The sequence below is a fragment of the Pseudopodoces humilis genome, chromosome 10 (assembly GCF_049639895.1).
Source record: "Pseudopodoces humilis isolate 2021_Gansu_Grassland_sample_001 chromosome 10, ASM4963989v1, whole genome shotgun sequence".
In the NCBI taxonomy this organism is placed as follows: Eukaryota; Metazoa; Chordata; class Aves; order Passeriformes; family Paridae; genus Pseudopodoces; species Pseudopodoces humilis.
The window spans coordinates 31267260-31281943 of NC_142209.1; the positions used below are offsets into that span (position 1 = coordinate 31267260).

At 54.4% G+C, this 14684-nt stretch overlaps 1 protein-coding gene across 2 annotated transcripts in view; it reads right to left on the reverse strand.

The window, feature by feature from the left end:
* The window catches only part of NEGR1 (neuronal growth regulator 1), a 180116-nt gene that overhangs the window by 43890 nt on the left and 121542 nt on the right, over positions 1-14684 (reverse strand). The window contains exon 5 of one of the 2 annotated variants that reach the window (XM_005532764.3): positions 5651-5771. The exons of the other annotated variant lie outside the window; for it this stretch is intronic. Coding sequence (XP_005532821.1) covers positions 5651-5771 — 121 coding nt within the window. The remainder of the gene's footprint in view (positions 1-5650; positions 5772-14684) is intronic. 2 annotated transcript variants of the gene reach the window in all.

The window sequence follows — 14684 nt, forward strand, 5'->3', positions numbered from 1 at the left end:
CAAAAAGAAAATGTCTATAACTCATATACCACAACCAAGATTTCTTTCTTTTCATAGCTCTCTTTTCTTCCCTGGTTTTGCAGACAGCCCTGGGAGCTCCACGAGCTCTTTGCAAGCTGCCAGTGCCTGTGCCAAGCACAATTCCTGGCACTTTGGAGAGGTCAGGGCCAGCCCTGGGGGTGCTTTTTAAAGAAATAAAAATTTATTTATTTAAAAATATTTTTTAAAATTTTTTTAAAAATAAAAAAATGTGTCCTGCAGCTGAGGGACAAGAAACAGCCACGGCCCTTCCTGCCTGGAGGAGCAGGGCACAGAAACTCCCGGATGCAGAGCTGGGATTTTAAACTGGGCAAAGCCAACTGGGAGCCAAAACACCCTCCCTGGGGCAGAAAGGGGTGGTGGGAAGGCTTTGTAAGAGGGTTTTTTCAGCCCCTGGAGTTTGCTGTGTGCTTGCACAGCTCTGGCTGGTGGCAGGTGAGGATGAGGAGCCAGGATTGTGACCATGGTTTGGTTTATGGGGCTCTACAGCTGCAAATGAGCCTTGCAATTCGGGACAAAATGCTCCAGCAGCACTGCTGAGGCAGAGCCTGGGCAGGATCAGGAGAAAGCCAAAACAGGACTCTTTTCACCCAGCTTTGAGCTTCCTACCCCAAATCCATAGGAAAAATGCAGGAGTTTGGATAATGCTCCCAAAGCCATGCCAGGGGCAGTGCTGGGCACCAGGACAAAGCAGGAGAACCAACTCTAATGATGCTGTTGTGGGCAAACCACGTCTGATCAAACCAGGAGACGAGAAGGGGAACAGTGTTATTAAAAACTCGCTACAGTTATTACTCATAATTCCTTCTGTTTCCCATAAGGACCAGAGTTTTGGATTAAGAATACAATTTTTGTCTGCTATATTGGAGGATATAATCATATATCCTGGGAATTAATGCCATCTTCTACCGTTCTGTCTGAAAACCTTGGCAAATCTATCATTAACTGCACGTGTGCAGGTTGTGGACTGAGCACTGCTCATTGTTTTGGGAGTGCCTCTCTTCCCATCAGACCCCTGCAGGCTCTGCTCACACAGGGCTTCTCCTCCCCAGCAGTTCCTGTTGCTGTAAAGGACCCTGCTCTTCCATGCCACATCCCATGGGCACGAAAACCTGGAAAAATGGGATTGCAGTGCCTGGTTTGGGGTGAACTCTGCTCTTTTTTGTCCAGAAAGAGAAAACTTCTGTGCCAGGCAGAAACTTGTGCCTTCAGCCTTTGCACATGGATGTTCTCCTCTAAACCCACCAGTGGCTGTCCCTCTGTTTCCTGCCTCTCCTGCAGGAAATTCCAAAAGAGTTCCTCACTGCCAGGCCCCTCTGCTGTGCTGCTGCCATGCACAGGTGCCCAGAGCAGCTGGGGCTGCCCCTGGATCCCTGGCAGTGCCCAAGGCCAGGCTGGATGGGTTTGGAGCAGCCTGGGACAGTGGGAGGTGACCCTGCCATGGCAGAGGGGTTGGGGTGGGATCTGAGGTCTCTCCAACCCAAAGCAGTTTGGGATCCTGTGCTTTGCAGCAGCTGTTCCCAACAGCTCCACGCTTTTGGCCCACAGGCAGAGTTTGAGCCACACCATCTCCATTTTCACCTGCTTCACCTCCTTTTTTCCCCAGGGAAAACGGAGCCTTGGGATTTTTGCTGTCACCATGCCCTGTCTCAGGTGACACCTGCCCCAAAACAGCCGAGAGTGTCTGCTGTGACCTGCTGCCCTCCCTGGCTGCCCAGGGCTGCCAGCTCCTGCCCCTCCAGTGCTCCCAGTCCCCACTCTGCAGCCCTGCTGGGAAGGGGCTGGCACTGCTGGCTCCGGGCTGGATGCTCTGGAGCAAACCTCTGGCCAGATGTGCAGATCCATGAGCATTCCCTGAGCAGCAGCTGGCCAGAGCTGCCCTGAGGCTGTGGCTGTGCAGCTGCTTTTCCTGGGGAATTCCTTGCTCAGGACTGAGCACACGTTTAGCATGTTCTCTGTGCCTCAGCTGTGCCCCCCAGGCTGCAGCAGCACTTTGGGGTGTGTGCAGCCACCCTGCAGCCTCCTTCCCCCCTGCTTTGTGCCTCTCCCAAGGGGAGAGCGAGCTCCTTCTCATTCCAGAGGTGTTTCCCACGCGTGGCCATCGCTGCCAGCCCCGGGGCCTGCCCCTGCTGCCACCGCACCGTGATGGAGCCACCATCATCACTTTTGTTGTTTCAAATGTAAGTCGTGTTTGCTTTGAGAAGGAAAAGGGAATTAATATTTTATTGTTTTATTTAGGTGACTTTTGGGCTCCTTCCCTGTGGCTGTTTAATGTCTGAGATGTAATTTCTGTAACCCCAGAACACAGCCTGAGAGCAGATGTGGGTTCAGGGCTGGCACAGTGAAGATGTTCTGCTCTCCACAGGGAACCCTCAGCAGTCTCCAAAGCCACACACATTTCCACCAGCCCATCCCTGGCAGTGCCCCTGGACCCCTGGCAGTGCCCCTGGACCCCTGGCAGTGCCCCTGGACCCCTGGCAGTGCCCCAGGCCAGGCTGGACACTGGGGCTGGGAGCAGCCTGGGACAGGGGCAGGTGAGAATGGGATGGGATTTAAGATCCCTTCCAACCCAACCGTGTGATGTTTCGATGACAATTTTAAGATGCTTTTATTAACTTGTCCCCCAAATTTTCTCCATCTCTCCCCACCCTGGGGGAAGTTATTGAGCAGAACTCCTGGGAGCTCAGTGATTAGGCAGAATTAGCCCTCTCTGCCTCAAAGAGCAATAACTTTAACTCAGTGCAGTCTGTTACTGCCTCTGTGTTTAGCTTTAATGGTTATTTTATGATGAGGTGATCCCTGGAGCCTGGGAATGGTGGGTTTGGATTTACATTAATCTCAGTAACAACAAAGCAGTTTCCACCCCCAAAAGCCTTGTTTCAGACACTGCACACACACTTATGATTTCAGGGCTGACTCCCACTGCTAATTTATTGAAATAAAATATCCATCCAGATTTCTAAGAAAGAGGAGTCCCAGTCCAAGAGTCTCTGATAAAAATGGGTCCCTCTCAGTTGTGTTAGCAGAGAACCCAGAGGCTGTGCACTCCCAGGGTGTAAGCTCAGCCCTGAGCACGGCTGCAAGTTATCTGCAGGGTACTGGAGGTGCTCCTGCGAGCTCCCCTGGGAGCTGAACCTTCTCAGCTCTGCATCAAAGCAGTACCTGAGCTGCCCAAAACTCACCCTGAGCTGCCCAAAACTCACCCTGAGCTGCCCAAAACTCACCCTGAGCTGCCCAAAACTCACCCTGAGCTGCCCAAGGTCACCAAAACTCACCCTGAGCTGCCCAAGGTCACCAAAACTCACCCTGAGCTGCCCAAGGTCACCCTGAGCTGCCCAAGGCTCACCCTGAGCTGGCCAAAACTCACCCTGAGCTGCCCAAAACTCACCCTGAGCTGCCCAAGGTCACCAAGGCTCACCCTGAGCTGGCCAAAACTCACCCTGAGCTGCCCAAGGTCACCAAGGCTCACCCTGAGCTGCCCAAGGTCACCCTGAGCTGCCCAAGGCTCACCCTGAGCTGCCCAAGGCTCACCCTGAGCTGGCCCAGGTCACCCTGAGCTGCCCAAAACTCACCCTGAGCTGGCCCAGGTCACCCTGAGCTGCCCAAGGCTCACCCTGAGCTGCCCAAGGTCACCCTGAGCTGCCTGCCCATCATCCAGAGGCAGAGGGGAGACACTGGGTCCAAACCAGCCCAAACCAACACCTATGGGTGTTTTTCCTGCAAGGGATGGGGCTCAGAGATCCCCAGCACCTTTGCTCACAGCATCCCCTGAGCTGCAAGGGACCCCCAAGGGTCATCAAAGCCCAGCTCCTGGAAGGATGGAGCATTAGATTTAACCCAGTATTTGAGCAGCAAGACCCAACAGGACAGAGCTTTTCCTGCTGAGGTGAAACACCAACCAAAACAGGAGCAGAAGCACAGCTTGGGTGTCCTGAAATATTCTGCTTCTCCTTTCCTGCTGCTGCCGTGGCACTGAAGGTGCTCAGCAGAGAGGAGCTGGGTCAGTTGTTATGAACAGAAAGGTGATCAGCGAGCTGGGAGCTGCTAACTGAACCCAGAGTGCCAAAAGCTGCTCTGAAACATCCCCACAGAAAGGCTGTTTGTGCTGCAGCTGCCCCTGCCTGGGCACGAGCAGCCGTGGAAATGAGCTGCAGATGGATTCCACCAACAGAGAAACATTCCCGGAGCACAGAGGAAGGAGCAGTTCAAGGGAAGCTTTAGGACACGGTGGGATGCGATGGCCCAGCAAAGAGGGAGGAGGACAGCAGCTCGTGCTGCAGGAGGGGAGCAGCTGAGGAAGGAGCTGGCAGATGGCTTTCTGTGAAAAAGGGTCATTAATATTCTCCTGCCAGCTCCCAGGTTTAAGGGGATGTTCGAGCTGAAAATTCCCAAAGCTTCCCAGTTACAAGGGACAATATCCACCTGCTTTGCACCAGCGTGTGAACCCAACAGAAACGAGCTCCTGCAGAAGCCAAGAGCTGTAAACCAAAATGTCCAGGAGAAATACACCTCCCTGCTGGATGAGCTGCCCGTGGGATGAAGGTGCCTCTGCAGAGATGCTGCTGCTGTGCCACAGCCCCCAGCAGGCAGAAGGGCAGGGGCTGCACACAAAGCCAGCACACACGGACAGCTTTCAGGGTTCAGCTGCCCTGCCAGAGCCCTGCTGGCCCCAGGGAACACAGCCAGGGCACACCACAGCTCCCCTCCAAAGGGAGGGACGCAAATTCAACAAAAACCCTCTCTGCAGATTTCCCCAGCGCTTTTCTGGCTCTCACCCTTCAAAGGCTGCAATTCCTGCAGCACCTTTGGATGCCAGGCTCTTGCAGTTTCCTCTCTCACAGAACAGGAGCCGTGGCCACGGGGCAGCTCCCGGAGCCGGCAGCTCCAAGCACCCACTGGGGCTCGGGAATCTGCTGGGGCTCGGGAATCTGCTGGGGCTCGGGAATCTGCTGGGGCTCGGGAATCTGCTGGGGCTCGGGAATCTGCTGGGGCTCGGGAATCTGCTGGGGCTCGGGAATCTGCTGGAGCTCGGGAATCTGCTGGAGCTCGGGGAGCTGCTGGGGCTCGGGGAGCTGCTGGGGCTCGGGAATCTGCTGGAGCTCAGGAATCTGCTGGAGCTCGGGAATCTGCTGGAGCTCAGGAATCTGCTGGGGCTCGGGGAGCTGCTGGAGCTCGGGAATCTGCTGGGGCTCGGGAATCTGCTGGAGCTCGGGAATCTGCTGGAGCTCGGGGAGCTGCTGGAGCTTCAGGAGCTGCTGGAGCTCGGGAATCTGCTGGAGCTCGGGAATCTGCTGGGGCTCGGGAATCTGCTGGAGCTCGGGGAGCTGCTGGGGCTCGGGAATCTGCTGGGGCTCGGGAATCTACTGGGGCTCGGGAATCTGCTGGAGCTCGGGGAGCTGCTGGAGCTCGGGGAGCTGCTGGGGCTCGGGGAGTTGATGGGGCTCGGGGAGCTGCTGGAGCTTCGAGAGCTGCTGGGGCTCAGGGAGTTGATGGGGCTCAGGGAGCTGATGAGGCTCAGGGAGCTGCTGGAGCTCGGAATGGTCACCCCGGGGCAGCCCCAGCCTGGCAGCAGCCCTGGCACACGAGGGGTGGGCGAGCAGTGGCTACTTACTTCCTCTCTCCTTTGTACCACTCAAAGAGTGGGGCAGGCACTCCTGCACCTTCACACCGGATCAGGCCGTTCCCTCCAAGCATCACACCGCTGGATTTAAGTTCCTGAATTGTGGGGGCAACTGAAAAATAAGAATTGTGAAACGGACATTGGCATCTGGATAGGCAGGTCACCCGAGGCCGCTGCTGCTCTCGGCCCCTTTCTCCAGCCTGAGCCACACTGCAGCACGTTGTGGGGAAAATGATCCCACCCTGCAGGTCCTGCTCCGTGTGCCTGCTGTCAAATCCCAGCTGGGACGTGAAGAGAGCCCAGCCCAGCTGTGGACAGAGAGAGAGCCCAGTCCAGCTGTGGACAGAGCCCAGTCCAGCTGTGGACAGAGCCCAGTCCAGCTGTGGACAGAGAGAGAGCCCAGTCCAGCTGTGGACAGAGAGAGAGCCCAGTCCAGCTGTGGACAGAGCCCAGTCCAGCTGTGGACAGAGCCCAGTCCAGCTGTGGACAGAGAGAGAGCCCAGTCCAGCTGTGGACAGAGAGAGAGCCCAGTCCAGCTGTGGACAGAGCCCAGTCCAGCTGTGGACAGAGCCCAGTCCAGCTGTGGACAGAGAGAGAGCCCAGTCCAGCTGTGGACAGAGCCCAGTCCAGCTGTGGACAGAGAGCCCAGTCCAGCTGTGGACAGAGAGAGAGCCCAGTCCAGCTGTGGACAGAGCCCAGTCCAGCTGTGGACAGAGCCCAGTCCAGCTGTGGACAGAGAGAGAGCCCAGTCCAGCTGTGGACAGAGCCCAGTCCAGCTGTGGACAGAGCCCAGTCCAGCTGTGGACAGAGCTGCTTTCCCAACAGTGGCCCAAGGGCAGCACAGCTGCCAGCAGTGTTTAATCCCGTCAGGATTTCAGTCCCGAGCTCGGGGAGAGGCTCAGGAGCCCCTGGCACTGGCAGATCCCCAGGGCCAGCAGCTCTCATCTCCTGCACTGGCTGCAAACAGCCCCAGCCCCACAGCTCAGGTGGCCTTTGAGATCTCAGACTAAAGGAATAAACCTCCAAGATGATGAGTATCCACAAATATCAGAGAAGAGAGACTTTCCCATCGTTCCACTGCACATGGAGTTGTTTCAGTGAGTGCATTTTGTCTTTTTAAATAGGAAACATTGTAAATAGTAATAAACTTTTTGAGCTTAGAACTACAGACACAAATAAAGATGAAAAGCACTTGTCAGGTTTTCCAGTTGCCAGCCAAAGGAACCACCAGCTGAAAATAAAACACAGCAAATTCCTCAGGAAAGAGATTATCAAAGGCAACAACTGCCTCCTCCTGGAACTTTTTACGTTCTCTGATTTTAAACAATAATTTATGTGCATCATCAAAACGCTGTAAAACCCAAACCACATAACTTATAAATAAAAACCTGTTTCTTTTTTCCCGAGCACTTCTCCAGATGTTGCTTTAAGGTGTTTATGGGCTCTGCCTGCCTCGCTCTGCCTCCCTCACCTGGGGCTGCTGCTCCCCACCCCAGCTCGGACCCGATCCAGGAGCTCCTCACGAGCTGAGGCTGAACCTCCTGAGAGCTGAAGGGTCCCTGGGCCACCCCAGCTGAGCCTGAGCCCGCCAGGAGCTCCCAGAAAAGCTGGGAATAAAGCCCAGGAGCTGCTGGCTTGGGCTGTGGCCAGGATGGAGAGCTGGAGGTGGCCACAGGAAACATCTGCCAGCCCCAGATCAGCAGTGCTGAGTGAGCCCCAGCCACCCCCAGCTCCTCCAGCTGCAAACCCCTCCCCGTGGGGAAGGCAAAGGCATCCCACTGGGAATATCCCACTGAGCCACGGGGAATTCTGGCTGTTTGCACACCTGGAGGCAGGGGCACAGCTGGGTGTGGGATGGGCACGGCTGTCTCAGCTCTGTAGCCAGGGATTGCTGTAATAATTCTGTATTTCCAGAATAATACAGAATAATGCTGTAATTCCAGAAAACCCGATCCAATGGCTCTGTAAATCTGAAATACTCAATGAACACTGCTAAACCCCCGTGCAGCGTTATCTCTGCCTGCCTGTCCCCTGCAGTGCCACTGCCACTCCCCTGGGAGCCATCCCAAAGCTGGGCTGGCCTGGCTGTGCCTGGAGCTCCACAAACCTGGGCAAACACAGCTCCTGGTGCTCCTCAGGAGGTGTCTGAGGGACCAAACCCCGCCTGTGGCACAGGGTGAAGTGTTCTCTGTGCTACAGCCTCACCCCCAGCTGCTCCCACCCTGCAGGAAGGGAATGTCCTGGGAATGCAGCTGCCAGGCCAGGGGCAGCAAACACAGTGCTCAGCACAAGTCCTGATTTGAACCAAACTGGGTGAGGGAGCTTCCCCTGGGGCTGGACCAGAGCCCTTCTCCCTCTTCCATCGCTCCCCCAAATCCGACTCACACACCGGCAAACTCACCCTTTGCCTCCAGCTGCCTCACCCAGCAATTACAGCAAACCAGCCCATAAATTCATTAGCTTTCACCCAGTAACATCAACGTTGGAAGGGGATAAGAAACGTACAAGCAATTTGCATGACTACTTCTCCATAATCTGCATAAGGCAAACCACAGATTGTTTTTGTTACTCCATAAAAACCACAGAGACATGAGAAACATCCCCACTCCTTCCCTCGGGTTATTGCTGCTTCCCCCTGGGCCTGCTCACCTTTCCCTGGGTGTTCTGGGGACATTTTGGGGATGTTTTGGTTTTGGTTGGCTGGCTGAGCAGCAGAACATCCCTGCCAGTGTGTTTCAGGATGGGATGGTGCAGAAAAACTTGCATTTTACTGCTGGTGGAAGGGGACGCCAGCTGCATCCCAGCCCTAAAGAACAACTCCAGGCTCTGCTGCTGCTTTGGAAACTGCTGGAAAACTTGTGAGGAGGAGATTTTCTCAGATCTCCCTTTGAGGAGGATTTCAGCTTCTGTTTGTTCAGAATAAGAACTGAAATCAATGTTCCCTGCTCCAGGAAATCCCTGGTTAATACAGGCATGGAAACACAGAGCGGAGACTGTTGGAGCCTCCATCTCTTGCATTTATCCCTGCCAGGTTATTTTATGGCTTTCAGTCTAAAGACAAACTGTGGGATGCAGTCGTGTTCCTGGAGCACTGGTTAGGGAGCCAAAAATCCATCAGACCTGGAAGCCTGAGCAGCTCCAGGTGAAATCCCACAGCCCAACCCTGCTGCTCTGGAATGGGGAGAGACAGCTGGGAGGAGAAATCTGGTTAAAAAGAAGCTGAGGCTGAAGGGAGGTGAAGGGACAAGTGAGATTGCAGCTTCCCCTCAGCCCCGTGTGTGGGAAGGGATTCCGTGGGTCAGGGGGTGTGGGGCACCCCCTCATAAATAACAATAAACAAGGAAACGAGCCCTTGGCCCAAAGCTGTGGGGCAGCAGGAGGGAGGGAAGGCTGGCAGGGAAAGCTGGCAGAGGCTGCAGGAGGAGGGAAGGGGTGTCTGGATAATCCTGCCCCCCTCAGCTCCCAGGGCAGGATTATCCAGACAAATCAACGGCTGGAGGAGCCACTGCAATGAAATCTAACGGGGATGTTAACAAGGAAACCTGCTGTAAAACCAATCATTTAAAATGTATTTGTCATTTTTAGGTCTCCTAAATAACGGTTAAATGAAATGATAGAGGGAAGATGTGATTATCTGTGTCTGTCAGCAGCACTGGCTCCTGTGACTCACATCCAGAGGTTTTTCTCCCCACAGTGGCTCCTGCTCAATCCCCTCCCATGGCTCATCCCTGCAGAGCCGGGCATCGCAAATAAATGTTTCATTCCCGGCTTGGAAATGAGTTACAGGAACTGGCCTGGTGGCAATGTCCCCAGTTCCTCTGAGTGCCTTGCTGGGAAAGGCTCTTTGGGGCTGCAGCTCCACAGGAGCGTTCCCAATGTCCTCCCCTCGATGTGCTCCCCTCAATGTCCTCCCCTCAATGTCCTCCCCTCGTGAGGGACAGCTGGCCCTGAGCCCAAACACACATTTATTGTCCCCAAAGCCAGCGACTTCTGTGTCCCACAGGAGGGCTCTGGGCACAGGGGTGGGAGGGAGGGGAGCTGGGTCCATCCTGCCCCGAGGTGGTGCCAGGTGTCCCTGGGGGCTCGGGGCCCCCTGCACAGAGCGGTGCCCAAGGCCAGGCTGGGCACTGGGGCTGTGGACGGGGTCCCTGCATGGCAGGGCTGGAATGGGGTGGGATTTGAGTCTCTCCCAAGCCAAACCTGTCCCTGTCCCTGACTCTGCACCCCTGAGCTCCCCAACACCTGCACACAGAAACCCAAACCTGTCCCTGACTCTGAGCTCCCCAACACCTGCACACAGAAACCCAAACCTGTCCCTGGCCCTGACTCTGCACCCCTGAGCTCCCCAACACCTGCACACAGAAACCCAAACCTGTCCCTGGCCCTGAGCTCCCCAACACCTGCACACAGAAACCCAAACCTGTCCCTGACTCTGAGCTCCCCAACACCTGCACACAGGAACCCAAACTCTGTCCCCAAAGTTCTGCTCCAAACCAAACCAAACCCGTCCCCATCCCAAACATTTCCAGGCTGCTCCCAAGGGTCTAAAGGAGGAGTTAAACCCATGGCATCCCCAGGCACAGGGAATGCACCAACTCCAGCAGGTTTCCTCTTTTAACATTTTAATGAGCTTCGGGACTTTTATGCACATTAGTTATGTTGCCCTAATTACTCATTATAATTCTAATGTGCATTTTATATTTAATTACAATGCTTATAAAGATTTGGTATGGACAGTAAATTATTATAACTAGCATGTGCATAATGATTATGAGCTGAATTTATTAACTTTTACACAAGCATTCAGGGTTGGAAACTTTCAATTTCACCTTTGTGAGCCCCCATATTGTCTGACTAAACCAATATTTCTGTGGCATTAATTGTAAATGTCAAGAAAAAAAAAAGATCTTTTATTTTCCGTGTTTTCATCAGCTTTTAATTTGGCATCCTAATGTCATCTTTTGTTAGTGAAATTGCTTTCCAAGGTGTTAAGATAAAAAATTCCAGGTAAGAGAACAAGGTTTTCTGAGATGCGTTTTGTGCTCAGAAAAACAGATATCAGCAATATTCAAATATATTCTTTTCTGTATATGCACCCTCCCAGTGTTTTACCAACACAGTAACAAGTCAGACAGTGTTACTTGTACTTTATGTAATTAAGATGGGCTTTTGATGCTCTGGATTATTTAATTTCTCTAATTTATCCAGAGCAGCAGCCCTACCTCTGCCCAGATTAATGGAGTGGTTTAATAATGGCTCCTCATGTCAGAGCCTCCTCTGCCAGGCAGAAACATTTGAGAGACACGACTGGAACAACCACTGGGCTCAGCAAGTACCAGGCTGATTTATTCCAGCTTTTCTCGATGACTTATCAGAATCACGGATTCACTGCCATCCTGACACGCACATTTCCATAAACTTTATATGCAAACACAGGAGATGTCGGTAAGAATTCACTTCTGGATGGAACACAGCGTCTCTTTTGAGCTTCTCACAGAATCCCAGAATGGTTTGGGACCTTAAATCCCATTCCCACCCCAGCCATGGCAGGGACAGCTCCCACTGTCCCAGGCTGCTCCAAACCCATCCAGCCTGGCCTTGGGCACTGCCAGGGATCCAGGGACAGCCCCAGCTGCTCTGGGAATTCCATCCCAGCCAGGAATCCCTTCCCAACATCCCATCTAAATGCACCTTCCTTCAGCTTTCCCTCTCCCTTGTACTTTCACTGTGGATTAATTGAACAATTGTGTCGGCCCCTGAGGAGAGAGGAGCCTCAGGCATTCCCTGCGTGGATCTGGGATGTCACAGGCACATCTGCTCCCCAAAACCTGCTCCTCCCTCGGCTGCAGCCCCCAGATTGCTCCCCAAAACCCTGCCTGCTGTGCCATTTGTGGCTTTGGACACAAAACCTCCGGTGCTGAGCGCAAAGCTTAAAACCCACGGGTAATCTGTGTGTGGGTGGAAAACGTAAAAATCTGCAGCACAAAATAATACTTAATAAATAATAGGCTGCCAGACAGGAAATCTGGACAATCTGTTTTCCAGGTATTTCAGGGATAAAAAAAATAAAGGAAAAAAAAAAAAAAAAAGAAGAGGAAAGAACTTAATGAAGCCTCCCCAAAAGCAGCAAAGCAAACAAAGACCTAGAGGGAGCTGCAGCAGAAAAGGCAAGTTGGAAGAACTGCTTTGTTTCTCTGTCCATCGGGGTTTATCTCACTGCTGCATCTCTTTAATCCTTTTATTTTCCAGCAAAGCACTTTTCTCCCGCGTTCCCTTTCAGGCAGCTCTGTAAATGCAGTTTGATCCCCTATTAAAGGAGCTGCTCCAGCCTGGGAACTCGGGTCCCTTCCCTGAGCAGCACCCAAGGAGTGCAACCACCCCTGGCTCCCAGGGACACTCCCTGCCTCTGGACACTGCTCCAGCCCAGAGCAGCTGGGGATGCTCCCCACTCCCAGCTGGGCCAGGGGAGCTCAGGCTGGATTTTGGGAAAGGTTCTTCCCCCAGAGGTGCTGGCACTGCCCAGATCCCAGGGAATGGTCCCGGCCCCGAGGCTGCCAGAACTCCAGCAGCGTTTGGGCAGCGGCTGCCAGGGATGCCCAGGGATGCTCAGGGATGCCCAGGGATGCTCAGGGATGCCCAGGGATGCTCAGGGATGCTCAGGGATGCCCAGGGATGCCCAGGGATGCTCAGGGATGCTCAGGGATGCTCAGGGATGCTCAGGGATGCCCAGGGATGCTCAGGGATGCTCAGGGATGCTCAGGGATGCCCAGGGATGCTCAGAGATGCTCAGGGATGCTCAGGGATGCTCAGGGATGCCCAGGGATGCCCAGGGATGCTCAGGGATGTTCAGGGATGCCCAGGGATGCTCAGAGATGCTCAGGGATGCTCAGGGATGCCCAGGGATGCTCAGAGATGCTCAGGGATGCCCAGGGATGCCCAGGGATGCCCAGGGATGCTCAGGGATGCCCAGGGATGCTCAGGGATGCTCAGGGATGCCCAGGGATGCTCAGGGATGCTCAGAGATGCTCAGAGATGCTCAGGGATGCCCAGGGATGCTCAGGGATGCTCAGGGATGCTCAGGGATGCTCAGGGATGCCCAGGGATGCTCAGGGATGCTCAGGGATGCCCAGGGATGCTCAGGGATGCTCAGAGATGCTCAGAGATGCTCAGGGATGCCCAGGGATGCTCAGGGATGCTCAGGGATGCTCAGGGATGCCCAGGCTGAGGTTGTTGGGGGTCTGGGCAGGGCAGGAGCTGGATCCAGGATCCTGTGGGTCTCTCCCAAGGCAGGATATTCCATGGTTCTGTGGCTCAGCCCCAGCTGCCGGGACTCTCCTCCCTTTGCTGTGTCCAGTTGGACAGAACAATTCAAGGAGCAAACCCCTCTGTCCACTGCCCTCTGCCAGGACCTGGGGAACCAGGGGCACCTGGCTGGGACAAGGGGCACAGGAACAGCTCAGATCCAGCAGCTCCTCGGCCAGGGGTGCCCAGAGCCACGCTGGGCAGACACAAACCTGACCAGCATTTGCACCCCAGAGCTGGGAGTTCCCCTGAGGGAAAAACGAGTGTGAGCAGCCCAGAGTGGCACTGAGGAGTGGGGAGGAGGGATGGGCACTGCCACACGCCCGTGTCACTGCAGAGGGGACAGCTGGCAACACACACCAGCGCTTCGCTGCTTCCCTCCCTCCAAGGAAGATAAAAGCAATGGACTTCAACGAATCCCAGGAATTACTAAGTGGATCTTTTGGCAGGAGAGTTGAGAAGAAAATGAATTAAAGCAAGCTGGTGGTTTTCCAAGGAAAGTTTGGAACAAAAAAGCCAAGTGCCTCAGGGTAGGTGGGGAATGCTGAGCCCTGCTGCATCCCACAGGAGACACCAAGGACAGGGAGAAACCACCCCAGGGGACCTCCTTGGGATCAAAGTGACCCTGCTGGGGTCACCCTGGGCAGTGGCCAGGCCCCAAACACTCAGCTGGGGCCTGTCTGTGTCCCCCAAAGCCCAGCACAGTCACCAGCAAGCAGCGGAGCCCTGGCTTCACCCTGCAGCTCTGCTGGATTTATTCCCTCAGCTGAAGGAATTGTGTGCAGCCCACAATCAGCCAGGGCCTGCCAGAGGTGTCCCTTGTCACCTACAGCAAAGCACCTGACACAGGGCCAGGCACTCAGGGCTCAGCTGGAGCACCCAGAGATCAGGGGGACAGAGGGAACTTGGCCCAGCAGAGCTGCAGAAGGCAGCTGGACTTGCTGGGTTTGCTGGGTTTGCTGGGTTTGCTGGGTTTGCTGGATTTGCTGGGTTTGCTGGGTTTGTTGGGTTTGTTGGGTTTGCTGGGTTTGTTGGGTTTGTTGGGTTTGCTGGGTTTGCTGGATTTGTTGGGTTTGCTGGATTTGCTGGGTTTGCTGGGTTTGTTGGGTTTGCTGGGTTTGCTGGGTTTGCTGGGTTTGTTGGGTTTGTTGGGATTTGCTGGATTTGCTGGGTTTGCTGGACTTTGCTGGGTTTGCTGGACTTTGCTGGGTTTGCTGGACTTTGCTGGGATACTGACAGGAGGGAAGAGGAATCAGCTCCAGCCCAGCTCTGCCATGGGCCAGGCCTGCAGCAGTCAGCCAGAACTGCAGCAAAGCAGATTTAGGGGTGCTGAGGAGCTGGAAGACTTTTCTTGAGGGAGATGTCAAGGTGCTCTTCCCCTTTCTTGCTTTGAAGGCTGGCAGTGTGAACTCAGATCTGGGCAGCAGCACCCACCAGAGCCCTCAGGCCCTTCCCAGGGGGATTCTGGTGTCCTGGGAGATTGAAGCACCAGAACCAATTCCTCCACTGTTTTCTGTGGATACCAGGTTGTGTTTAAACTGAAATCCATTATTCCACACAATGGGGAAAAACAGGAATCGTACTCTCGTTAGCTCCCAACAGTAATGAAATCCCCAGACCCACGCTTAGGCACAGAAAGGAGGTAAGGACTGACACTGGGATTGAGGATGGGCACTGGAGAGGCAGGTGCAGAAGTTCTCCTGCAGCTCAGACGTGATGAGAC